This window comes from Procambarus clarkii, chromosome 59 (genome assembly GCF_040958095.1).
Source record: "Procambarus clarkii isolate CNS0578487 chromosome 59, FALCON_Pclarkii_2.0, whole genome shotgun sequence".
Classification (NCBI taxonomy): Eukaryota; Metazoa; Arthropoda; class Malacostraca; order Decapoda; family Cambaridae; genus Procambarus; species Procambarus clarkii.
This window is the reverse complement of record NC_091208.1, coordinates 27,060,837-27,087,064: the sequence shown is the minus strand read 5'-3', so window position 1 is coordinate 27,087,064 and position 26,228 is coordinate 27,060,837. Positions and strand designations below refer to the sequence as shown.

Genomic DNA, 26,228 nt, shown 5'->3' with positions numbered 1-26,228 from the left:
GTTGTATACTCAGACTTTGCAAAGGCATTCAACAAATGTGACCATGGAGTGATAACCCATAAAATGAGATCAATAGGAATAACGGGTAAAGTGGGGCGTTGGATTTTCAATTTTGACTGTCACTCTCTGCATGCTGTTTAACATGCAGCATGCATGCAAATAAGATCAAGCCCAAGTGCAGGGAAAAGCTCTGTAAACCAAGACACAGTCCTGTCACCACTGCTGTTTCTCATTCATATCTCTGATATAGACAAAAATACTTCACAGCTTCGATCATCCTTTGCAGATGATACAAAAAATCAGTATGAAATTGCTTCTGTACAAGACCTAAAAAACTGCAGGCAGATATTAATAGTCTTCGATTGGGCAACTGAAAATAACATGAAGTTTAATGGTGACAAGTTCCAGAGAATTAGGTATGGTGCAAACGAGGAAGTTAAACAAAACACAGGGCTATGTATAAATATATGATTGTGGCTGTAGGCATTTTGTGACAAAATATAAATAATTGTGGCTGAAAGACACAAATCAGACATACTCATAAAAAAAGCAACATGTAAAATATATGAGAATTACGATCTCTGACGACCTGACATTTAGTGAACATAACCGAGCAAATATAGCGGCGGCGGCCAGGAAAATGATATGATGGATTATGTGAACGTTCAAATCCAGAGACCCCACAGCAATGCTAATACAGTACTATTTAAATCACTGGTGCTGAGTATTGCTTGGTACTCACTTCCCCTTTCAGAGCAGGAGAGATCTCTGAACTAGAGGTAATACAGAGAACATATACGGCACGCATAGAAACGATACATCTACCTTACCTTGAGGTGCTTCCAGGGCTTAGCGTCCCCGCGGCCCGGTCGTCGACCAGGCCTCCTGGTTGCTGGACTGGTCAACCAGGCTGTTGGATGCGGCTGCTCTCAGCCTGACGTACGAATCACAGCCTGGTTGATCAAGTATCCTTTCGAGGTGCTTATCCAGTTCTCTCTTGAACACTGTGAGGAGTCGGCCAGTTATGCCCCTTATGTATGGTGGAAGCGTGTTGAACAGTCTCGGGCCTCTGATGTTGATAGAGTTCTCTCTCAGAGTACCTGTTGCACCTCTGCTTTTCAAAAAAGTTTTCTTCTTTTCAAATTAGCAATTTTTCAAATTCAAATTCAATTTTTCAAATTCAATTTTTCAAATTCACCTCTGCTTTCTAAATTATTGGGACAGTCTCAAAGGCCTCAAAATGTACTCTCTGGGAAAGGAGACAAAAAAAGGTATCAAATAATACATGGAAGATACTTGGCCTGGTCCCAAATTTGCACAGTAGAATAACAACATACTGGAACGAAAGATAAAGAAATGCTAAATAGAACCAGTGAAAAGTAGAGGTACCATAGGCACAGAGAACATTGTCTGAATATCAGGGGCCCATTGTTCAACACCCTCCTAGCAAGCATTATAAATATTGCCTGAACAAAGGTGGATGTATTCAAGAGGCACTTAGATAAGTTCTTGCAAGAAGTGCCGGACGAACCAGGCTGTAGTCGATATGTGGGCCTGCAGGCCACTCCAAGCAAGAGCCTGTCGGACCAAGTTATCACAAGTCAAGGCCGGGATTCGGGAGTAGTAGAACTCCCGGAACAAATCCACAAGGGATTTGAGGGTACGAACCTACACACGGGATGTTCCCTGACGCGCCTTAGTCAACTGTAACACCACATGGTAAAGGAATTGCAACCTGGAGTGTTACTGCTCTCACTAGGATCCTGTAGTTTCTCTGAAGCACAAGCACAACCGGACCTTAGTGAGGGCAGTAGCACTCCAGGTTGCAATTCTTTTACCATGTGGTGGTACAGTTGACTAAGGCGTGTCAGGGAACATCCCATGTGTAGGTTCGAACCCTCATCCCGTGCATAGGTTCGAACCCTCATTATTGCCCTTGTAGATTTAGTAATTTGATATATCACACTATTGTGATTTCTGTGTGTAACTCCCAGAACCCTCTTCAAGTATGCTCCAGGTCTTGGGTTCTGTTTGTTAGGAAACTAAAAATCCATCACCTTTTTTTTTGTCTGCAAATTTTATATGCAATAAGACCATAGTCACATCTGTCAAAAGCATTGGCAAAATCTATGCATATTATATCGATCTTATGCTCGTCTCCCATGTTATCCAAGACCATGTCATAGTGATCTAGCAATTGTGAGAGATATGAGTGCCCTGTTCTGAGCCCATGTTGGCTCAGGTTATGTAGAATCTGTTTCCATAAATTTTGTTATCTTAACATTCAGAAATGTTTATAATATAAAGTGCTATCGGTCTATAATTTTTTGTGGAGTGGCATGATTTCTTGTTTTAAGTATGTTGAGGATAATACCAGTATCTAGGCTCCATCTCCAAACAATGTGATAGTGGTGTTTTGCAATTCTTGATGAATAAAGAATTCCCGGAATATGGGCATGCGGAGTGCACGGGCATGCGGAGTGCATGGGCATGTCTCAGTCTCTCCAAGATAGGAGGCTATATGCTTGGTGATCCAAAGTTTTGCATGGTGATTGTTGGGTGCAAGATAGCGGTCATAGGGAGGTTTCGGCCCAAATGCCACCCTTCATGTAGTCAGTGGAGATGAAATGTTCGAAACAGAGTCAATAGAATTTTATCGGTGTATTAGATTTAGTCAATTTCATCCTCACTTGTATCCATATAACATAACTTTCATCGTGATAGCATTAGGAGCCCCCAGAATCGATACACTGCTGAGATAGTGAAGATGGTTACAGTACTGTATAGAGATAAGGCTGAGTGTGTCTAGTTTAAATGGTTACAGTGATGAGAATGTGTGAATGTGTGACATCTTCAAGAGAAAACTAGATAATTTTCTTCAAGAAGTGCTAGACCAACTGGGCTGTGGTGGATATGTGGGCCTTCGGGCCGCTCCAAGCAACAGCCTGTTGGACCAAGCTCTCAAGTCAAGCCTGGCCTCACTGGCCTTGGGGAATAGAAGAACTCCCAGAACCCAATCAAGCAGGTATCAAGTAGTGTATGTAGTATAGATGGTTTCCGTGGTAAGGATGGTAGTGTGTAGTGCAGATAGTTGATGATGATTGTATAGTAAAAGATAATTACAATGATAAAGATAGGCAAGTGTATGTAGTTATGATGTGACTTGTGTCACCTTAGCTAATTGTTATATAAAATATAACCAGTGAGAGCTATTAAAACAGAATGTTGTGTTTGAATGTGTACTGTATCATTGCTTGATTAGTATGGAGTGGAGTTTGCCGTGTTGTAAATGTATACAAGCATTTAATTTTATAGCAAAAGTTTTAGCACTTTAGGTTTAAACTAAAACAAAATTTTAAAATAAACATGTTTTATAAAGGTATCTCTCTTCCCCTATATGCTAAATACTGTAGTTTTATATGGTATTGTATTTAAATATGTATTGAAATGTGATTAAAGATTTTGAGCAAATCTAATATTTTTGTGGTTTATAATAGTAAGTACAGTACCAAGATGGGTAATTTGATGCTTATATGCTCATGTATAACTAACATGTCTTTAATTTTTTGGGTCATAATAGCTTTATACAGTATCCATTTCTTGTGAAGAAAGAAAATTTATCATTTTGCCAAATGTTATGTTTGTAGCATAATGTTCACAGTTTATTTAATTCCATCTCTGCCAGACTTAATGAAAACTGTGGTACTTGCATTGTTCACAGTATTTTTTGTTGCTTTTATATTTCTTGAAGCTAACGTATCTCCTTTTTCCGCTCAGTATTTTGTGGACTACAAACTTCGGACGGATGATGGCGAAATTTCAACTTACGTTACAAATTTTCTGCCTTATATAGGCTATGCATCACAAATACCAAATGTTCTATTCAACTGGCTCAATATCTTCATTCAGTTTGGGTATGTATTCATTTGTGATCAAATTTATAATATTGCTTAAATATCACAGGTATTGCTTTAATTTTTGTTTTCAGTTCCTTTTTCAAATAACTTTTTTATTCGAGGCATCTACCTGTTATATCAGTATTGTAGCTGCTGTTTGATAATGCATTTTTTAAATATAGTATTATGTAACTAATTTATTTGGAAATTATCTGGAGGTGTTATGTTTTTAGTTACAATTTTGGCAATGTTTCATCCAAATTGCCTAAAATTTTCTATACTAAGGCTATTGGATCACATATATCAAATGATGCATTACGTGGTTTGTGGGAAAATTATTTTCATTTGAAAATGCAGAAAATTATCTTTGTGAAAACTTGGGAAAGCCACCTTTCATTGGAAAAAATTTATTTGCATTCTTTTGTTATCTAAAGAACAGTTTACTGTTGTAATTTTGCACAACAATTGATTAATCAGTAGCTTAATCAAAGTGATCAGGCCTCATGGGTGTCAACATGATTAGATTATAGCTCAAAACCAGTAAGGCACCCCATCTTGAGGCTTGATGTTGATAGCTTAATCAAAGTGATCAGGCCTCATGGGTGTCAACATGATTAGATTATAGCTCAAAACCAGTAAGGCACCCCATCTTGGGGCTTGAGTTGATTTCGGGGCTTTAGTGTCCCCGCGGCCCGGTCCTTGACCAGGCCTCCACCCCCAGGAAGCAGCCCGTGACAGCTGACTAACACCCAGGTACCTATTTACTGCTAGGTAACAGCAGTAAATAGGTATAAGGTAAGGTAAGATAAGGTAATAGGTAAATAGGTTAAAATAAACACTCTCCCACCCCATGGTGGGAGAGTTGGGGAAGGGGGGTATATCCAGGCTTTGTTCCTGCAGAGATTATAAAGAATATAGTTAGAAATTGGTTAGAATAGAGAACACTCGAGTAATTTATCGAATCTCTGCTGTCCCAATTTTTTATTTTAAAATGTTTATGCCAATTTTTTAGTACTTCCAATCAGCTGCACTCTCATATAAGATTGTTCTCTCATATAAGATTGTTTTTGGACATAGGTAATTTAGTTGGGAAGGGCACTAAATGGCACGTGAGACAAGGAATTTTCAAACATTCCTGTGTTTGGAGTCATTGGATAAAGAATCGGCTCAGCCTGAAAATTATCGTTAAATGCCATTTCTTAAAACACTAAAGCCCTTCCGAGTCCCTAGTTTTGATCTCGGATGATCACTGTCGTTTGGGCTACATAGTCAATCTTGCCACCCACTGTTAGGTAGCAACAGCACCATTCCCAGCCCTGGGTTCTCTGACCCTTGCTGGCTAATTTTTTCAGAGGTTAGGATAGGCTAGGTTCAGTAAGACGTTTAAAAAAGTGATGATTACATAGCATTACTACTCTCGAGAGAGATGATGGTTGGGGGGGGGGGGCTTTTTGAATCCATGGTGTAGGCTTGGCAGGCTGGGGGGGGGGAATATGTATAAGTAGATTCTTTTCATTATTGAAAGTTTTTTTCATGTACTTTGGGTTCGTCTTCTGTTTATTAAAAGTTTCCATTTTAAGAAGTGAAGGAGAGTATTGTGGCAAACAAAACACATTTTTAATGCACAAATAATTATAAATACTGTACATATTATTGGTATGAATAATTAACCAGACATTTTCTTCTGCAGTGGCAACCTAACAACACGAATAGTATGGAGTATCCTGATAGAAGTAGTAGTGTTTGTGTTCACAGTCATCCTGGCTATGATCGACTCTGCTGACTGGCCTGGGGTCTTCTTTTGGATAACTATTGCCTCGGTAGTCATCCTTAATGGTAAGTTTTCATAGGATCTACCATGAAAACTACTGTATATGAAAGTGGTTTATGGTTATGATTCATAATAGATAAACTGAATGTGTCCTAAACATGGGTAACTACTGTATTTTTTATACAAATTGTACTGTATGTTGTATATATTATGAACATATTTCTTTCTCCACAGTTGCTAATGGAATCTACCAAAATACAGTATATGGTATGGCAGCAAGACTTCCCTTCTCTTACACAGGTGCTGTGGTTCTGGGCTCTGTAAGTAAATACTCAAATTATCTGTGCTAATTGAGAAAAACAAATGTGTCGGGGGACTGACAGCTGAGTGGACAGTGCTCGGGATTCGTAGTCCTAAGGTTCTGGGTTTGTTTCCACCTCCTCGGGGATCGAATGGGCAGAGTTTCTTTAACCCTATTGTTCCTGTTCACCTAACAGTGAAAAGGTACCTGGGAGTTAGACAGCTGCTACGGGCTGCTTCCTGGGGGGGGTGTGACAAGGAGGAGGCTTGGTCGAGGACTGGGCTGCAGGGACGCTAAGCCCCGAAATCATGTCAAGATAACCTCAAGATGTGTAATTACTTATGTGTAGTTACTGGAAGAGAGCCAAGATACAAAAGCAGTCAGAGAGAAGAGAGGGTCACGATAGGAATGTTTAAGGGGTCGAACCTTTATGCAGTCGTTGATTTAAGGAACAGATTACTGGGTACCCTAATAGACATGGAATTGCTTGATTGTTCCAAGTGTAGGTTAGACATGTGTGAATGATTTGTGGTGCATATAAATAGGAGTTGACTTGTATGGGCCAATAGGCCTTCTGCAGAATCCTTTGTTCTTATATACTATGAAAAATTAGAGTAAATGAATAGCAAGATTAGGTAAAATATTAGATGTGCAGTGAAGTGAATTTGAGAAATGTATGCAAAGCGGGAATATGCAACAATAAAAGACATGCTAGATTAAAAGTGGATGGAAAAAGAGAGGGAAGAGGGGTACAGCATGGTTCAGTGAAAATGTTTCAAGGCAATTGAGAGGAAAACGGATTCATGGAAATTATTGCTGCGGAAAAATTTGCCTCGTTAGCAAGACAAGAAAGATGGAATATAAAATTTGTTAAAAAGATTGTAAGGAAAATGATTTGAGATGAATAAAACATAACGGATGAAGAGTTTGAAAGTAGAGAGAGGATTTTTCCAAAATAAAATAATTTAAAAAGGTTCAATATAAGCATGTTGCAAGGTAAAAAGGTATAGGACTGGGGGAGGGGGAGGTAAAAGAGTATAGGACTGGGGGAAGGGGAGGTAAAGGGGTATAGGACTGGAGGAGGGGGAGGTAAAGGGGTATAGGACTGGAGGAGGGGGAAGTAAAGGTGGGTATCGTCATCTGTGGATGATATTTCCATTATCTGTGGAGAGAATATTTTAAGAACCTAACAATTGCAAATAGTGAAGAAAAGGTAATAACAACATGCTTTGAATTGAGTTAAAGTTGATGGAAGACCAGTAAAACAGAAGAGGGCTAGAAAGAAGGGACATTAGAGAAGCTACAATTAGGTTGATGAGGCAAAAGGCTAAGGATCTAGATTGAATAACTGCAGGTATGATGTGTGGGGGTGAGCTGAAAGTGGACGTGATCTGTTAAGATATGAGGGAGAGGTGCTGGTTATCTTGAGATGACTTCGGGGCTTAGCATCCCCGTGGCCTGGTCCTCGACCACGCCTCCTTTTTGTTACACATCCCCCAGGAAGCAGCCCGTAGCAGCTGTCTAACTCCCAGGTACCTATTTACTGCTAGGCAACAGGCTAAGGGTGAAAGAAACTTTTTGCCCATTTGTCTCCGCCTCCACCGGGGATCGAGCCTGGAACCTCAGGACTACGAACCCGAAGCACTGTCCACTCAGCTGCAAGGCGGCTGGTGGACGTAACCCAAACACTGCTGAGTAACCCTTGTAATATAGTATATAAATGTAAATACAATGTAAGAAATTAAGATAATGGCACTATTTTCAAGGTTGATACTTAATGCTAAAGACTGTAGACTAGTTTTGTATCCTTAGCTTTACTGGTAGATATTGAGCTTAATAAATGAGAAATGTTTAAATAGTATGTTTACAATATTTTAGTTTGAGCTAAATGACGTTTCTCTTATTTATATTTTCTTCAGAGGTGTGTGTGTGTGTGTGTAATTACCTAAGTGTAGTTACAGGATGAGTGCTACGCTCGTGGTGTCCCGTCTTCCCAGCACTCTTTGTCATATAACGCTTTGAAACTACTGACGGTCTTGGCCTCCACCACCACCTCACTTAACTTGTTCCAACCGTCTACCACTCTATTGTGTGTGTGTGTGTGTGTGTGTGTGTGTGTGTGTGTGTGTGTGTGTGTGTGTGTGTGTGTGTGTGTGTGTGTGTGTGTGTGCGCGCGCGCGCAGGCGTGAGTGTGCATATTCACGTCTGTGTGCTCTCTTGCTTGTTTGTATGTACTTTATGTATGCACTTGTGAATCATTACTCTGACTTTACATATATTTCAGAATATCAGTGGCACATTTACAGCTGTGATTAACATCATAGCTATAGCCATGGCACCGAACATCAGGACGTCAGCCATCTATTACTTCATCACGGCTCTGTTTGTGCTCCTGGCATGCTTTGACACCTACTTTGCTCTACCTCTTAATGTAAGCAGAACATTAACAGTTTCAGAATTTTACAAATAAGTTTGATTAAAGAACACCTTAATTGTATCCATTATAGAAACTATGGTTAGTAAATTCTTTGGCTCTCCATAAACCAAAATATTTTTTCATGTCTAATACACCTTACTGGGAGGGATAGGGGGTATAGGGAGGGATGGGGGGGGATCCCCTCTCAGTAGCTTTCCATGCTAAGTGCTGGTCCAAGATGAAGAAGTGCTTTGGAAGGATGCGCATTCACCCCTTCCTCTGGTGGTCATGATGGTTTTTTCATCTCCAGCTGACTTGTGCTCTTCCGGAGCTTTGCTAGTCCTTGATTTATGATTTGTAGATTTTAGTACCTCGCTTTTGAGTTTTCCTTAAGTTGAGGGCTCATTTCTTAAAGCAGCTTATCTTCTAGATCTGCTGTCAAGTAGGATACAAGAATTTTCTTACATTTCTATAATATATTGCATTTCCAGTTCCCACTATTGTTCCCTTATCCTGCCTCTCTCTAAGAGGCAGGATAAGGGAACCTATTCACCCTTCATATCTTATATGTTGTGTGAAAAACTTCCCTGGTTTTCTCTCCTCTAAGGTTGAGGGGGGGCAAATGCCCTAATTTGTCATCATAGCAGAGTCCTCTCAATTCTACTAATCTTGTTGCAAACGTCTGAACTTTCTTAATTTGTTTTCTTCCTAATGTGTGGGTTCCATGCTAGTGCTGTATACTCATTATATGGGCTTTAAATTTAAAGCCTTCTTGTTTAGATTCTATATTACATTCATATGTTTCCTTACTTCCCATATGCTGCTGATGTTATCCGGTTCACATGAGCTCTCATTTTAGTGCTGGGATAATATCCACTCTCAGGTCTTTTTCTCTTATCTTTCAACCTTGTAGTTGCTAGATATGGTAGCAATCTGCATATTTTCTTCAAGCAGTTGCTTGTTTTGTTACACTGTTTTATTATGGTATTTCTTCTTCTCGGTTTTGGGTTGATCTGTGATCTCGAAGCGGCCCCCTTCCTTGTTTATGATAACCAGATTCAGGACATTGCTCCTGGAAGGCAGGTGTTTGTCTCTAAGGCCTTGTGCATCTCTCTAAGGCCTTGTGCATCTCTCTAAGGCCTTGTGCATCTCTCTAAGGTTTGGCTGGACCAGCACTTAAGTAGCTGCTGAGGATCCCACCAAAAAGTATTTCATTACATCCTATGCTTTATTTTTTGTTTAATAAGAAATTATTTAATGAGAAATTATTTAATATGAAATTATTTAATAAGAAAATATTTAATAAGAAATATTTAATAAGGACTTATTTGCACCACAATGCCTCAAGTAATACAGTATTATGCAAATAAAACTGATCACGGCATATACCAAATGTTTTATCATTAAATTGAACATAGAAATCTTCAAAGCAGTTTGCATGTTAAAAAAATTTTAAATTTTTAATTGCCAAAAATGTAATTTTCCTTGTGTGCGCAGCGGTTTTTCAGGTACCACGAGGCACTTCATGAGAGAGCCAAAAAGGCAGCCAAAAGGGATCCCAGCAAGCCTAAAGTGCCGTATTGGCAGATCTTCAAAAAAGCCTTCCCTCAGCTTTTTAATGTTTTCATGGTCTTTTTCGTCACTCTGTCCGTCTTCCCAGCTGTTCTTGCAGGTATGTTGAGAAGCAGGGGGAATGGAGACAGTTGCAAATGGGTTTTGCATATGCCTGTCTTTTCATGCTAAAGTTAAGAATATTGTCACGTAAGAGATTAACTCGTAGATATCTATAAACTTGATAAAAAGAGACCTACCAACAGAACTGTTGGAAGAACAATGATAGTCTTTGGTATATAGTGAATAACACGTGGAATGATACTGGATTATATTATGTGGTGATATTTAATTAAACTCAAAATACAAAATATTCAGAGAAATCACACTAATGTGATATATACCAATGAGAAAATCAACTGGAGCTCTGAGGTGACTCAATCGAGTCACCTCTGAGCTCCAGTTGATTTTATCATACAAAATATTTTCATTTGGGTATAAATTGTGTTAAGCTCTTAAGATGAACCTTCTTCATTTTACTTTTTTTTTTTTTTTTAGATACTTGCAGAACAGAAGAGAATTTCCCAGTACCTCCAAAATACTTCCAGGCCATTACCTGCTTCCTTACATTCAATATATTTGCCATGTTTGGAAATATGCTCCCAGGGCTCTTCACATGGGTAAGTCAAGGAACTCTTCACAATGTATAGATGTAAGGTGACCCTTCCAGGTAGAAGTATATGATAGTTGTTTTGATTGTCAGTAGCAAAAGCCTTTTTGGACGTTTAACCTTTAAACTGCTAAGGGGTCCTGAGGAGATCTACACTCCTGTGCGCAAGGAAAAAAAATCTAATTTTTTTTGTCTAAAAATGTTAATTTGTGTTTCCTGAGCATGGAAAAAAAATCCTAGGTGACATATTTTGGCCGCAATAGGCTGAGGAAGTCTGGCAAAATGTGGGCGTTGACAGAGCCGTCGTCAGAGACGGTCATCGTCACCCGAGCTGTCAGGTGGGAGTTGCCACAAAGATATTACCTAATTATTTCAATGTCTCTGATTTTTTCATAGTTTTTTGCAGTATTATTATTCAATAGTGTGTAGTGTGATAGATTTATATAATAAAAGGGGTGAATCATCTATATACTCAAAAGTATGATATGCATATTAGCGATTCAATTATTATGTTCATAAAACAAGCAAATAGTTTTGCTGTTATTACACTATATACAGATGTTATATATATAGTATCTACATGTTTTGTTCACCACAACTGTACAACTAAGCTGATATAGTTAGTTCAGGCACTAAGACACATCGCTACACACACACACACACACACACACACACACACACACACACACACACACACACACACACACACACACACACACACAGCTAGCGACTGCCTCCCTCACCGAGTCAAGGCCAGACGCACTAAAATTACTCCCACAACAATACCGTTTGTGGTGTTATTACACTATATTATATACAGACTTTATATACAAGTATCTACATGTTGTATTCACCGTAACTGCACACCTGAGCTTGTAGGGTTCCCAAAGAGCATAGTGGCCACCTTCTACACAGCTAGACAAGTCATGCAGACGACGCCACCTCCATCACCCAAATGGCTCCTTCCAACATAATCCTTTTGCTGTTATTACACTAAATACGCACATTATATACAAGTACTGTATCTACATTTGTGTTCATCAGAGAGAACCACCGAGCTGGTATGATGAATACAGACAATAACAGGTGGCCACACAATCAGTAAACGAGGGTCTGTCTAATTACCCAAAGCTTCCTAACAAGCTACCCAAAACTTCCTAACATTACATTAGTAATGAATAAATAGGATATATTTATTCATTATAATGTTGGTGCTGAATGTAGAACATGGGAAAAACATTTTTACTCTGAAAAAGTTTCATTTCATAACGAAACTAGACGAAAATAAGCTGCTGGTGACACCAAAGCAAGTCGATGGTCCAAGCGACAATGTTGTGGAGCGACTTATCCAAGACACATTGTTGCTTGGAGAGTGTTTGCTGGCATATCAGCCTCCTGTACCTACCTAACCTAACCAACCTACCCAAACATAACCTAACAAAACCTAATTAAACCTAGCCTATCCAAACATAACTTAATATAACCTGTAGCAACAATATATCTTGGATAAATTGCTCCACAACATTGTCACTTGGATCATCGACTTCCTATGGCCTCTCATGCCACTTAGTTTCGTCTAATTTTGTTAGAAACTTATATTATTTCAGAGTAAAAATGTGTTTTTTCATGTTCTACCTTCAGCACCAACGATATAGTGAGTAAATATATCATATATCTTCATTACTTATGTAATACTAGGAAGCTTTGGATAGTTTTGAGTAAATTTAGGTAGCTTTGGATAATTAGATGGACTGGTAAACGACGCTATCTCCCTCCCTCCCTCAGCATTACTCCTCCCACACAGCACTAATTATCACAACAATCCTACTATTATCACAATCCTGGTCATTTTTATCACAGTCAGGGGTCTTCTGTAATTCTGTCATCGCTAAATAATAGCAGTTACACATTTATTTTGACATTTTTAGGTGATGCTGTGGTCACAAGCTGAACAGCAATGCTGTTAGCTCATGCTGCGTGCGCCAGCTTTGGTTGCTCACACAGTACTGTGGCTCTCACACTGGAGAATGTTGCCACGATTTTTTTTAAACATGGCATCTGTTTTAAAAAGCCCTGAGCCTCCCCCAACCTAAAGAGACAAAGAAAATAGAGTTTAAAATCAGTGAAAAAATCAGCCATCAAAAATTCAAAGTCCCAAGTTCTGCGAGACGTGACATTTATTTGTTGACCAATTTTATTCTATCTTCACATAGTTAGGGATGGGTATGCACTCTCCAGGATGTAAAGGTTACAACAAAATCAAATAATAAACAAAGGCGAAAAAAATAAAAACTTAAAAAAATTCCCCATAAAATATTCTTTGGACATTGCCCATTGTAAATGTCTTACTTTCTTCATCAATGTATTTATATGATATACTGTATAACAAAATAGAGCATAATAATATACTTATTCATTATTGTGTTATTATATATAACTTTATTATAAACTTTTCCTTTATTGTATAAAGGCACTAGCTGCATATCCACTTTGTGGACACTTCTTACTCTTCTTCTTTGTGCGTCGGACAGGTGCTTGCATCTCTATTACTGCATTATCCCTCGGTTCCAGTTAATAGAAGCTGTTCTCTTTATCAACAAAACATTTTTCTTTTTAAAAAATTTATCTAAGATCAGTTTCTAAAAATATTTTGAGTTTTTCACGACCCTGAAGCCAATAAGTTAGAGATTTGTTTAACATTTTTAAGTAATTTTTACCTAATTCAAATATTTTTTGCTTCCCAGCCCCTTATGCTGAGCAGCATAAGGGTTAAGAAGGTGCAACCTCCTTGTCTATTACAATGTACCCATAGAAAATTCATGCTGCCTTTCAATTACATATACAGTAATTCACAGGGAATGCATGTCATGGATTATCTGTTATTTAAGAGCCCCCCTGTATGTGGAATATATAAAATATTAAAAATGCATTTGTAAATGTTAAGAAAGTTATACAAATATAATTTGCATTATACATAAATTATTGCATTTGTTGTTTCTTGCAGCCTGGTCCAAGATTTCTGTGTGTCCCCGTGCTTCTTCGACTCATCCTTATACCAGCATTTGTATTGTGTCACTTCTACCCAGTTAATGTGGTGAGGATCATGCCAGTCCTCATAGACTCAGACTGGGCTTACTGGGTTTTGACTCTCATTTTGGGCATAACCTCAGGATATTATTCTTCCTTGGCAATGATGTATTGCCCAAGGTATGTACTGGTTTAATTTTGTATATATAATTTGTTGTTCATTTGTTATACAATATGAATCAAATAATAGTTTGTGAGAGGAAGCTGGAAACTGTGTGTAGTGCTCACCAAAAGTAAGTGTTGGCCACATGATATCACGTTATCTTTTAGCTCTCGGCAGGGATCTGATATCCGGCAGCACTTGCCTCTATTGTCACAATGAGTGGAGGGTTAATGCATCATGGTCGGCAACCTATGGTATTAGGTTGCCAACCTATTTGTTATGCACGTATCTAGGAACTATGCAAAGAAACCATTGCTCAGATCGATGTTTTAAAGGATGCAGGAAATATGAATGAATGAATGAAGGAAATAGCGAATTGGGTGCAGTGGCAAAGGTGACAGTGTGGAAGTCTTGGGTGTGTTTCAAAGGTCATTCGGAAAAATTTCTTGAAGTTGGTAAAAAAGTTGTAAAATGTTTATTAAGAGGCTACCCACTCGCATACTCTCCAAAGTTAATTGGAGAGTATGAGAGGGGCAAAACTGTAGTCAACAAGAAATATTTTAGACCATTTACAAACTGTGAAGAAGTCTTCCTGGGACAACCTTTGAAACGTCCACACTGTCACCTTTCCCACACACTGACCAGCTCACTTGTTTCCTTTATTTGGTAGCCTGCATCCTTCAAAACATTAATCTGAGGAATCGTTTCTTTGCTTGGTTCCTGGATACATGCCATAACAACGTAATACCATAGGTTGCCGACCACGATACATTAATCCTCCACTCAATGTGACAGTAGGTGCAAGTACTGCCGGACATCAGATCCCTGCAGAGAGATATAACAATGTAATACCATCATTAATGCTGAAAGCTAAGTAGGATGGGCAATGAGCCACCCACAGTGAGCCTTTGCTCACTGTGACAGGGCAGAAGCAATTGCTAACAGGTAATGTGACCTGTGCCAGGGCACAGGTCATGTTATCACTGACATGACCATTGATTTGTCACCAAAAATATGCAGTGCCCAGCTCCTGAAGGGTGCTCTGTGTGTAATTACCTAAGTGTAGTTACAGGATGAGAGCTACGCTCATGGTGTCCCGTCTACCCAGCACTCTGTCATATAATGCTTTGAAACTACTGACGCTTTTGGCCTCCACCACCTTCTCACTTAACTTGTTCCAACCGTCTACCACTCTGTTTGCGAAAGTGAATTTTCTTATATTTCTTCGGCATCTTTGTTTAATTAGTTTAAATCTATGACCTATTGTTCTTGAAGTTCCAGGTCTCAGGAAATCTTCCCTGTCAATTTTATCAATTCCTGTTACTATTTTGTACGTAGTGATCATATCACCCCTTTTTCTTCTGTCTTCTAATTTTGGCACATTTAATGCCTCTAACCTCTCCTCGTAGCTCTTGTCCTTCACTTCTGGGAGCCACTTAGTAGCATGTCTTTGCACCTTTTCCAGTTTGTTGATGTGTTTCTTAAGATATGGGCACCACACAACCGCTGCATATTCTAGCTTTGATCTAACAAAAGACGTGAACAATTTCTTTAGTATTTTGCCATCCATGTATTTAAAAGCAATTCTGAAGTTAGAAAGTATGGCATTGGCTCCTCGCACAATATTCTTTATGTGGTCCTCAGGTGATAGTTTTCCATCTAGAACCACTCCTAGATCTCTTTCTTTATCAGAATTCTTTAAAGATTTCTCACATAATATATAGGTTGTGTGGGGTCTATGGTCTCCTATTCTACATTCCATAACATGGCATTTATTAACATATTCCATATGCCAAGTGGTGCTCCATATACTTACTTTGTCCAGGTTATCTTGAAGGGCATGACAATCATCTAAGTTTCTTATCCTTCCTATTATCTTGGCATCATCAGCAAACATGTTCATATAATTTTGTATTCCAACTGGTAGATCATTTATGTAGACAATAAATATCACTGGTGCAAGAACTGAATCCTGTGGTACCCCCACTTGTGACATATCTCCAGTCTGATACATTGCCTCTGATTACTGCCCTCATTTTTCCATAAGTCAGGAAATTTTTCATCCATGTTAGAAGCTTACCTGTCACCCCTCCAATATTTTCCAGTTTCCAAAACAACCTCTTATGTGGAACTCTGTCGAAAGCCTTTTTTAGGTCCAGATAGATGCAGTCAACCCAACCATCTCTTTCCTGTAAAATCTCTGTGGCTCGATCATAGAAACAGAGTAAATTCGATACACAGGATCTTCCAGATCGAAAACCATACTGTCTGTCTGATATAATATCATTTCTCTCCAGGTGTTCTACCCATTTAGTTTTGATTAGTTTTCCAATACTTTCACTATTACACTAGTCAATGATACAGGTCTATAATTGATGGTCTTCCCTGCTGCCACTTTTGTAGATTGGATCTATGTTAGCCTGTTTCCACACATCTGCTAAGACTCCTGTACACAGGGATGCCTGAAAGATAAGGTGAAGTGGAATGTTGAGCACAGATGCACATTCTCTCAGAACCCATGGTGAAACTCCATCTGGGCCAACTGCTTTATTCTTACTGAGCTCCTTCAGCATATTTTCCACTTCATCTCTAGACACTTCTATATGCTCTATGTTGTTCTGTGGAATTCTTATAGTGTCTGGTTCTCTGAAGATCTCATTTTTTACAAACACACTTTGGAACTTTTCGTTTAATATTTCACACATTTCCTTTTCATTTTCCATGTATCTGTCCCCCGTTTTTAACCTCCGAATATTATCCTTTTCCTGCAGCTTACTTTTAATGAATTTATAGAAAAGGCCTGGATCTGATTTACATTTGTCTGCTATACCGTTCTCAAAAGTCCCTCTCTGCCTCTCTCCTTACTAACGTGTAGTTGTTTCTTGCATCTTTGTATCGCTGGTATGTTTGGGGGTTTGGCCTCTTTCTATTTATAGAGGTTAGAGGCATGAGGTTGTAGAGGTTAGAGAGAGACACAGATGAATGGAGTAAACAGACACAATGTTAGAGACAATGACTGGAGGAATGTCCCTAGCAGAGTAAGTACCACAGGGTTCGGTTCTTGCACCAGTAATGATCGTCTACATAAACGATCTACCAAAAGGAATACAGATTTATATGAACATGTTTGCGGATGATGCTAAGATACCGGGAAAGATAGGGGAGACAGACGATTATAATGCCCTTCAAATTGATTTAGATAATATAAGTGGTTGGAGCATCAAGTGGCAAATGGAATTCAATGTGAATAAATGCCATGTTATGGAATGTAGAATTGGAGAAAGTAGACCACACACAACTTACAAATTATGTGGAAAGGAATTACAGAACTCTAATAAATAACGACACCTAGGGGTGGTTTTGGATAGTAAGCTGTCACCAGAGGAACAAAGAACATTTCGAGAGGAGCATATGCGTCGCTTTCCAACTTCAGACTTGCTTTTAATTACCTTTATATGGATAGTGAAATTCTAAAGAAACTGTTCATGACTTTTGTGAGACAAAAATTGGAATATACAGCAGTTGTATGGTATCCAAATCTCAAGAAGCACAAAAACTGGTAAAGGTGCAACGGCATGCTACAAAATGGCTTCCGGAACTGAAAAAACAAGAGTTACAAGGAGAGACTAGAGGTGTTAAACATGCCAAAACTAGAAGATAGAAGAACGAGAAGTGATATGATCACCACTTACAAAATACTAACACGAATAGACCAAATTGACAGAGGAATTCCTGAAACCAGCAACTTCACGAACAAGAGAACACAGATTCAAGCTAAGAAAACAGAGGTGCCAACAAAATATTTGAAAATTGTCTTTTGCAAACAGAGTGGTAGACAGAACAAACTAAGTGAGGTGGTGGTAGAGGCCAACACAGTCAGTACTGTAGTTTCAAAGCGTCATACGACAAAGAGCACAGTACTGGGAAGACGGGACAACATAAGTGTACAGTGGCACCTCAACTTACGATTGCCCCGACTTACAATAATTTCGAGCTATGATATATATTTGATCGGAAAATGCGACTCGACTTACGATAGTGTCGTCGACTAACGGTATTTGTTGATACACGTTCGGGTTGACCGAGCGCATGGTTCCTGGTGGCACGGGCCAACCTGCCTCAGTTTACCAGAGCTGCCCGCTTAGTGACGATCACGCTTATAAAAAAATTTTTTGGTGATTTTTTTTTTGCTTTTTGAACATAAAACAGATTATTATATATCACACCATGGGTCCCAAGAAAGTCAGTAGTAAGGTTCAACATATGAAAACACATGTAAGGATGACCATAGAGCAAAAACAAGAGATCATTCGTAAATATGAAGATGGTTTGCGGGTTGCTTAACTAGTTAGGCAGTACAACAAATCTCGGTCAACGATATCCACCATACTTGCTAAGAAAAGGACATTATGAGTGCTAAAGTGGCAAAAGGCGTATCAATAATCATCAAACAAGAAACACAAACACTTGAAGATGTTGAACAGTTATTATTAATTTGGATACCGTTTTAATACCGTTTACTGTAATATTTTAATCAAATTCCCTCATGCTTTATTTTTTAACCTTCAGGACTGTAGAGCATGAATATGCCCCTGTTGCTGGCATGATGGGAGCAGCGTCCCTCATAACTGGAATTTTCACAGGCATCGTTTTCCAGGTATGTTTGATTTGTCTGTTTTTCAAGAGAGCGGATGATTCAGGCCTTTTGTGTATGTGGCAACCTGCATTTTTTTTTTAAACATTGAAGACAATGTTGTGTTTGCCTATGAGGCATTTTACATTTATTTAATAAAATACAAAAGGTATAAATGAGGGCAATAATCAATATAATTTATATGCTGTCAATGAATTACATTGATGGGATTTACAAAATATTTAGGAAGATGATTTGTCATGAAAAAATATATATAAAATATCAAATTCAGTGATCAGCAGCTTTACTCATGTGACACAGAATGAGGATATTATGTAGATAGATAAAAGTATACAGATGTTTTGGTAGTGTCAAAATGCTAGTATTGGAGCACAATGGAACTTTGAAAATGATTATTAAGTAGCATGTTGATATGATCTGTAATGCAATTATTAATGTAAGTATGACTTTTCCCTGAGCCTTTCAAAACATTTTGTCTATTCATTACATTTATTGAGGATCACTTTAATGTACTATATAAAATCTATACATTTTTTCTTTCAGATTGTGTGCACTTGGGCAGTGACAAACATTTCCTTTGAAATTCCTGGGTATGATTTCCCTATGCGAAACTGTACGAATAGATTTAGCTAGAAAAGTTAATGAGAAATTTTTTAATGTTTCCAGTTAGTATGATAATTATTGATTTTAAGTCTTACTTTTGTGTCATAGGAATGTTTCCCTGAATAAGGGGGAATTTTTTTTAAGTAAATGCAGTAAGGCTTTAAATTACTGATATCACACTAATTACACAAGTGACTGTCTTTCAGAAATGTAAAGGGGGGTGCATTTTCATCAGTGTTGCTGAAAATGTCTCTTTGTAATTATATCACATTCAGAAGACTCAAGTCACAGTTATTGTAAGTGAGAAAAACTTTATAGATCTTTGACTGCACAATAATGGGTACACTGTGTGTGTGTGCATTTAAAAAGATCTCAAAGTCGTTATGCTCGAAACATTTCCGAGCACCGTGTTCCTTGATCGGCTAAGTATAAGGAAAAGTACCCAATTTTTCAAGAGCCTCTGAATACACGAACGGGTCAATTTGAAGTTCCAGCATGAAGTAACGATGGCTTTTTAAGTGCTTATATAAGAGGAGGTATAAAATGATTCATATTTGTAGTCAAATTTTATACATTTAACTATATGCGAACAAGCCTGAATGGTCCCCAGGACAATATGCAACTGAAAACTTTAACTATATTTTGCATATTCTTTTCAGCTGTAATTTATTTCAAGGCTTCAATGGTATGAATGCACTTCGATTTAGATTCAAACAGACAACCAATTTCTACTTTGTAAATATTGTACTGTACTCTGTATAGATATGTTGAGACTGGACGAATTAAGAACCTATATTAAAGTGTACTATACTTGATAATACACAATATATTATCTAAGCAACTTTTTTAATGAATATTGTTCTATGTACCAGTACTGTAAACACAGTATTTTACACATACAAAATTATTATAATTTTGTAAATTTATTTTACATTAATAATTACTGAAATGTTTGTATCGTTTCCTCGATAGTTTACCTACGTTCTTACGTTACTAAGTATCTTTAAAGAAACAGCTGAAGCTATCTTTTAAGACATCACCATTTATTTGGCAACTATTACATTTTAATTTTATCAATATATACGTGTGTGTGTGTATATGCAGACACTTTACACCTGTATATGTAATGTAAAAAATTTGTACGAATCCAAGAAAAATTAACATACTTGGGTGTCCTGAATATGTATATAAATATATAATTATATACATATAATTATAATCTCATTAACTATTTGATAAAGCTAAACACAGTCTGTGGTATAACTGAAGTGTAAATAAATAGAATAGTTTGTGGCGTGTCGGAGAAGGTGCAAGATTTTATAGGTATACACTGTATTAACATTTTGCTACTGTATGTGGAAATAATTTTAATAGCTACTAAAAGATAATTTTGTGATTAGTTTATATACTTATAAATATTTAGCATTGTGCATATCCTTTTAAGTTTCAGAAAATACCACACAAATTTTTATTTGTATAATTATCAAATATACAGAGCGGGTAGTAAATTACACTTCAGGATTGAAACTTCCAAGAACACACTACTGGGGTTTTACGTTCTTTGCTACACGATTTTTCTCCCTTCACAAAAAAAAAAAAATGACTGCAAATTGTGAAGTAACCCTGTGATTTCCACTATGCGAAGGTACTTGTGTATAGTTTGTACTATATAACAAAGTAAATCTTTGTAATTATGTGAACTAATGGCAAAAATCACGTCAGATTTGAAGCTTGCAATGAAAAACTGTCCAGGATCACACGGTAGCTTTACAGTGAAAATGTGCATGACTGAAACATATCAATTCAAAACTAATGCAAATGTTCATTTGCCTATGCCAATTTTTATGAAATGCTTTTTTTTCGATCGCTTATGAAACTACATTCTTCCTTGTTGAAATATTATAAAAGATGTATTTGACAACGTCTTGACATTGACAAGTACAGTGATAAAATGAAGCTTTACACAAATGGGTTACAGGGAGATTTCAAAAGCTTATTTAAGTTATTTGTTAGAAAAGTAAGCACAGTTCATTTCTGGGATTGTGCAAAACTTTATTGTACCGTAATTTCATTTTGATAGTATGACCCACTGAAAGTTTAAAATTAGCAAATCTGTTTGCTAATGGTTAATGGGGTTTGAGGTGTAATACCTATAGAATTCTGAAATTTGACATAATCAAATTTAATTTTTGCATTTACATACTGACCCTGAAGCCATGTTGTTGATAAGTCTCTTTGGTGTAAGTATTTTTGTACTTTAATGTTTTTTACCCAATGTATTTTAAAATGCAGCCTCATCTTTACAACAACTGCTTCCCTAACACGAGTCCGACTGTCCGCAACCCCTGCGAAGGAAACGTCATTTTCTTAGTCCCTTGTGTTTGTCATGCTTTCACTTTCTAGATGCCATTTTTTGAGAGTACATAAAGTGATGCCTTGTGTAGTGCAAAGAGAAACAGCTCAAGTTTAATTAAGATGGTGACAACTAGACATTTTTAGCTGTGGCAGCTTAGTGGGGGTATTGTAACTAAATACTGACATTATAGTTTAAAAGGTTTTCTTACTGCAAATGTGAAATATGGCCATGCATGCCTACAAATAAGTAATGAGAATTGGTCTAGTTAAATGCCAGTTTTGTATATCTTCAATGTCAGTTTACCTCGATATTTGCCCGTAACTATACATAATTTGTAGCCATTCACAATGCTAATAATTTTTTTTAAATAGTCCACATTTTTTTTATGTGGGCTAATGACTAAATCAAGCAAGGAGAAGGGTGCACAAAACATATATATATATATATATAAACTGTATATACTTCAGTGTTATGTTTCTAAGAAGTCATGTATAGAAAAAACAAATTTAATTATGTTGTACCCTTGAGCTACAACATCTGGTTGTCATTTGTAAACAATGTGTATTACAGTACTACTAAACACCACTTGACAAAAATAAAGATGTCGATTACAATATTTACACAACGCAAAAGTCAATTCCTAGTAGTCATAGGAAATTTGATTAGGACTGATTTATTTATTGGTTTTAATAGTTATTTTTATATAATTCTGACTTTGTATCCTGAAGTCTGTACAAAATAGCAATGACCTGGAAATAGTTTTTGATTTAACAGCAGAGTACAATCTGTAAGAATCTGCAAAATAAATTGTTCCTTGTTTGTGTTATTTTTTATCCCTTGTTTATATCAATGCTGGTTTATTGAAACATCTACTTACTGATTCATATCATGTGTTTGCTTCCTTTAGCAGCCTGACATTTTGCAAAGGTAACCTTTTCAAATGTTCCTGGTCATACTGGTGCAAGGTAGACAAAAATCGATCCAGATTGGTATGATAGATGAGGCTTATTAGTATTAACGCCCAGCATTTCATGCTTTGTATCTACCTCCTCGCATCTATGAACCTTGGCATACTGGCCTCTGCTCAGGGATAATGTGAATCTTAGATGCCAGGAGCCTGATGTGTCACACCTAAGTCCCCAGTATGCCAGGATACTGGAAGCCAATGTGTCGGTTATGATATTTTTCTGGGAAGAAAAAGGCTTTGATTACTGAAACACTGATATGCCAGGTGTATTCCAGGAGTGACTACCTGTTGATTCCAAGGATCAGTGTCCCCTTGGACCGGTCTCTGACAAGGTCTACTGGTTGCTGGTCCAGTCAACCAATGGCAGAATAAGATTTCAACTGCGATTTAGCAGCAATTTAATATATTTTAGTTGTTGAACACACAGGACACACTGAAGTGACCTCCAAGTCATACTCATATACCACCTAAGACAAATGAGAAACACTTAGTGGGCCAGTCTATGGGGGGGGGGGGAAGGGTTAGGAATAAGGGATTCCAGTAGCTTGACATGCCAGCATCATGTGATGCTAAGACTTTGCGGTATCAAATCTGAGTGTGCTAAGTATATAGGATTACTATAGCCTCGGAGCCTATACTACATTCTTGAAATACCTTTAAACTATAATGCCTCCTGCGCTCCAAAAAAACTGACTCCCAATATACGAGACTTCTGGCATCTCCAATAATAGCTGTACTATACATATACGTACTGTAGAAGCTTGCTAATCCAGTTGCTTGTTCCAGGTGATACGTTACAACAATTTTGGATGAGGTGGAAACAAACTTTCAACACAAGACAGAACACGAAACAATGGGTATAATATTTAAGTTAAAGGGAAGAATGGAAGTAACTGCAAAGGGCCTATTGGCCCATATTTCTTGATGCTTCTATATTGGTGCGGAGTCTTGAAGTGGGTAGAATATAGTTGTGCATTAATTGGCTGTTGATTGCTGGTGTCGACTTCTTAATGTGTAGTGCCTCGCAGATATCAAGCCGCCTGCTATCGCTGTATCTATCGATGACTTCCGTGTTTTTTGTTAAGACTTCTCTGGTGATGGTTTGGTTGTGGGACGAGATTATATGTTCCTTAATGGAGCCCTGTTGCTTATGCATCGTTAATCGCCTGGAAAGAGATGTTGTCTTGCCTATATACTGAATTCTTTGAGGCTTACAGTCCCCAAGTGGGCATTTGAAGGCATAGACAACATTGGTCTCTTTTAAAGCATTCTGCTTTGTGTCTGGAGAGTTTCTCATGAGTAGGTTGGCCGTTTTCTTGGTTTTATAGTAGATCGTTAATTGTGTCTTCTGATTTTTGTCTGTAGGGATAACGTTTCTATTAACAATATCTTTCAGGACCCTTTCTTCCGTTTTATGAGCTGTGGAAAAGAAATTCCTGTAAAATAGTCTAATAGGGGGTACAGGTGTTGTGTTAGTTGTCTCTTCAGAGGTTGCATGGCGTTTCACCTTCCTTCTTATGATGTCTTCAACAAAACCATTGGAGAAGCCGTTGTTGACTAGGACCTTCCTTACCCTACAGAGTTCTTCATCGACTTGCTTCCATCCTGAGCTGTGGCTGAGAGCACGGTCGACATAAGCGTTAACGACACTCCTCTTGTACCTGTCTGGGCAGTCACTGTTGGTATTGAGGCACATTCCTATGTTTGTTTCCTTAGTGTAGACTGCAGTGTGGAAACCTCCGCTCCTTTCCATGACTGTTACATCTAGAAAGGGCAGCTTCTCATCCTTCTCCATCTCGTAAGTGAAACGCAACACAGAATTCTGCTCAAATGCCTCCTTCAGCTCCTGCAGATGTCTGACATCAGGTACCTGTGTAAAAATGTCATCAACATACCTGCAGTATATGGCCGGTTTCAAGTTCATGTCGACTAAGACCTTTTGTTCGATGGTACCCATGTAGTAATTCGCAAACAGGACACCTAGGGGAGAACCCATGGCGACCCCATCTACTTGTTTATACATGTGCCCATCCGGGCTCAAGAAGGGTGCTTCTTTAGTACAAGCTTGGAGTAGTTTCCTTAGAATGTTTTCTGGTATGTCAAGAGGAGTACAGGCCGGATCACGATACACTCTGTCCGCTATCATCCCGATTGTTTCATTCACAGGTACGTTGGTAAACAGTGATTCTACGTCCAACGAGGCTCTTATCCCTGTGGCCCGTGTTCCCCGCAGTAAGTCAACAAATTCCTTTGGAGACTTCAGGCTGAAGGTGCAAGGGACATAAGGATTCAGCAAGCCGTTGAGTCGCTTCGCCAGTCTGTACGTGGGTGTGGGTATCTGGCTGATGATTGGCCGAAGTGGGTTTCCAGGCTTATGTGTCTTGACATTTCCATACACGTATCCAGGCTTATATTCTCCAATAATCTTTGGCAGGTGGAGTCCGGATTTCTTGGCGTTCACAGTTTCGATCAATTTGTTGACCTTTGCCTTCAATTCGGCTGTAGTGTCCTTCGTTACCCTTTGGAATTTAGTTTGGTCACAGAGAATGAGGTTCATTTTCGCCATATATTCGTCTTTTTTAAGAATGACGTATATTGGCGACTTGTCACCTCTTCTGACGACTATCTCCTTGTTCTCACGAAGGCTCTTAGCTGCCGCTTTGAGCTCAGGGGACAGTATGGTGCTTCTGTAATTGCCTCGATTCTTTCCTCCTTCCGCAATAAGTTCTGCTTGTAAGGTGTCTTTGGTGGTGACCTTCTTTTGTGTCTCGAGGTCGAATGAACCTTGCAGGAATCAACCTCACTGAGGACCAAGTCACTCTCCTAAATTTGGGTATAAACTGTCACATTATGTCCAGACCAAGTGAGATGGCCCGGAAAGCGGAGTTGGAGATCCTGTTGGACGACATATTCTGCTAATGATATTTGTTCACGTACATAACGGAGCTAAATGTTGCAATTGAACATTGTCCGAAGTGCACTGTCGTCTTACAGTTGTGCTTATCCTTGTTGAATATCCTAATTTCCAAGATGTGCGCCTGTCTTGCTTCCCGACTGTCCCTCGTGGTCACTTGTTTCTTTGATAGAATCATTGGTGAATCGGGTATCTTGATATCGCTCACCTTACGTGCTTTTGTTCTCGTATTGGCATCCTTGGTGATATTTGCGCCTTGTGAACATCTTGCACCTCTGATGGTGCTACATGTGTCTCCCCGGCTTGGTGCCTTCTTTGGATAATTACTTGCAATTGAACATTCATTAGTTCGCAAAGTTACTGAACAATCACATCAGATGGGGAATAACGCTAGTTTATAAGATGTTCTAATGCCATGTGTTTGACTATTGGTTTGTTATTTTAGTTTATATTGTTAAGACTACAGTATTATTATTATTATTATCGATAATTATAAGGTGTTTTCCAGATTCCTTTATAAATTGTTAGCAAAGATTTATAGGTCAATAACAAATACATATTGTAGTTTGATTTCAAATTTATCACACTAATTTGTGAAAGACAGAATAAGAGAATATTACGAGTGACCAAAATAGCATAAATTTCAAGATATTTATGAATATAAAACATTGTACATAGGTTTGGACATAATGTATATACATGTTTTTATGTATTATCTGTTTTACAGTTTTTCCCAGTAAACATCTGCACCTTATTACAGCCTCTGACAATGTTGAAATTATGGCTTGCATTGTTACTGTATTCAAAGTATATTAGCCTTGATTAGGACTGACGAAGAGCACTTAAGACTTTAATTAGTTTCTAAACCAAATTTCAGCATATCATTTTATAAGAATCAAAACTGCAAGTCTCTCTAAATTGTTAAGGAATATTCTTATC

At 38.1% G+C, this 26,228-nt stretch overlaps 1 protein-coding gene across 3 annotated transcripts in view; it reads left to right on the top strand.

The window, feature by feature from the left end:
- Ent2 (Equilibrative nucleoside transporter 2) overlaps positions 1-22,227 on the top strand; it is a 193,489-nt gene extending 171,262 nt beyond the window's left edge. For all 3 annotated transcript variants that reach the window (XM_045758700.2, XM_045758699.2, XM_045758697.2), the window contains 9 exons: positions 3,778-3,914; positions 5,587-5,732; positions 5,902-5,987; positions 8,253-8,399; positions 9,882-10,056; positions 10,494-10,615; positions 13,610-13,812; positions 18,365-18,452; positions 18,993-22,227. In XM_045758700.2, the coding sequence (XP_045614656.1) occupies positions 3,778-3,914; positions 5,587-5,732; positions 5,902-5,987; positions 8,253-8,399; positions 9,882-10,056; positions 10,494-10,615; positions 13,610-13,812; positions 18,365-18,452; positions 18,993-19,082 (1,194 nt within the window). In that variant the 3' untranslated portion in view covers positions 19,083-22,227. The remainder of the gene's footprint in view (positions 1-3,777; positions 3,915-5,586; positions 5,733-5,901; positions 5,988-8,252; positions 8,400-9,881; positions 10,057-10,493; positions 10,616-13,609; positions 13,813-18,364; positions 18,453-18,992) is intronic.
- The last annotated feature ends 4,001 nt before the right edge of the window (positions 22,228-26,228 follow it).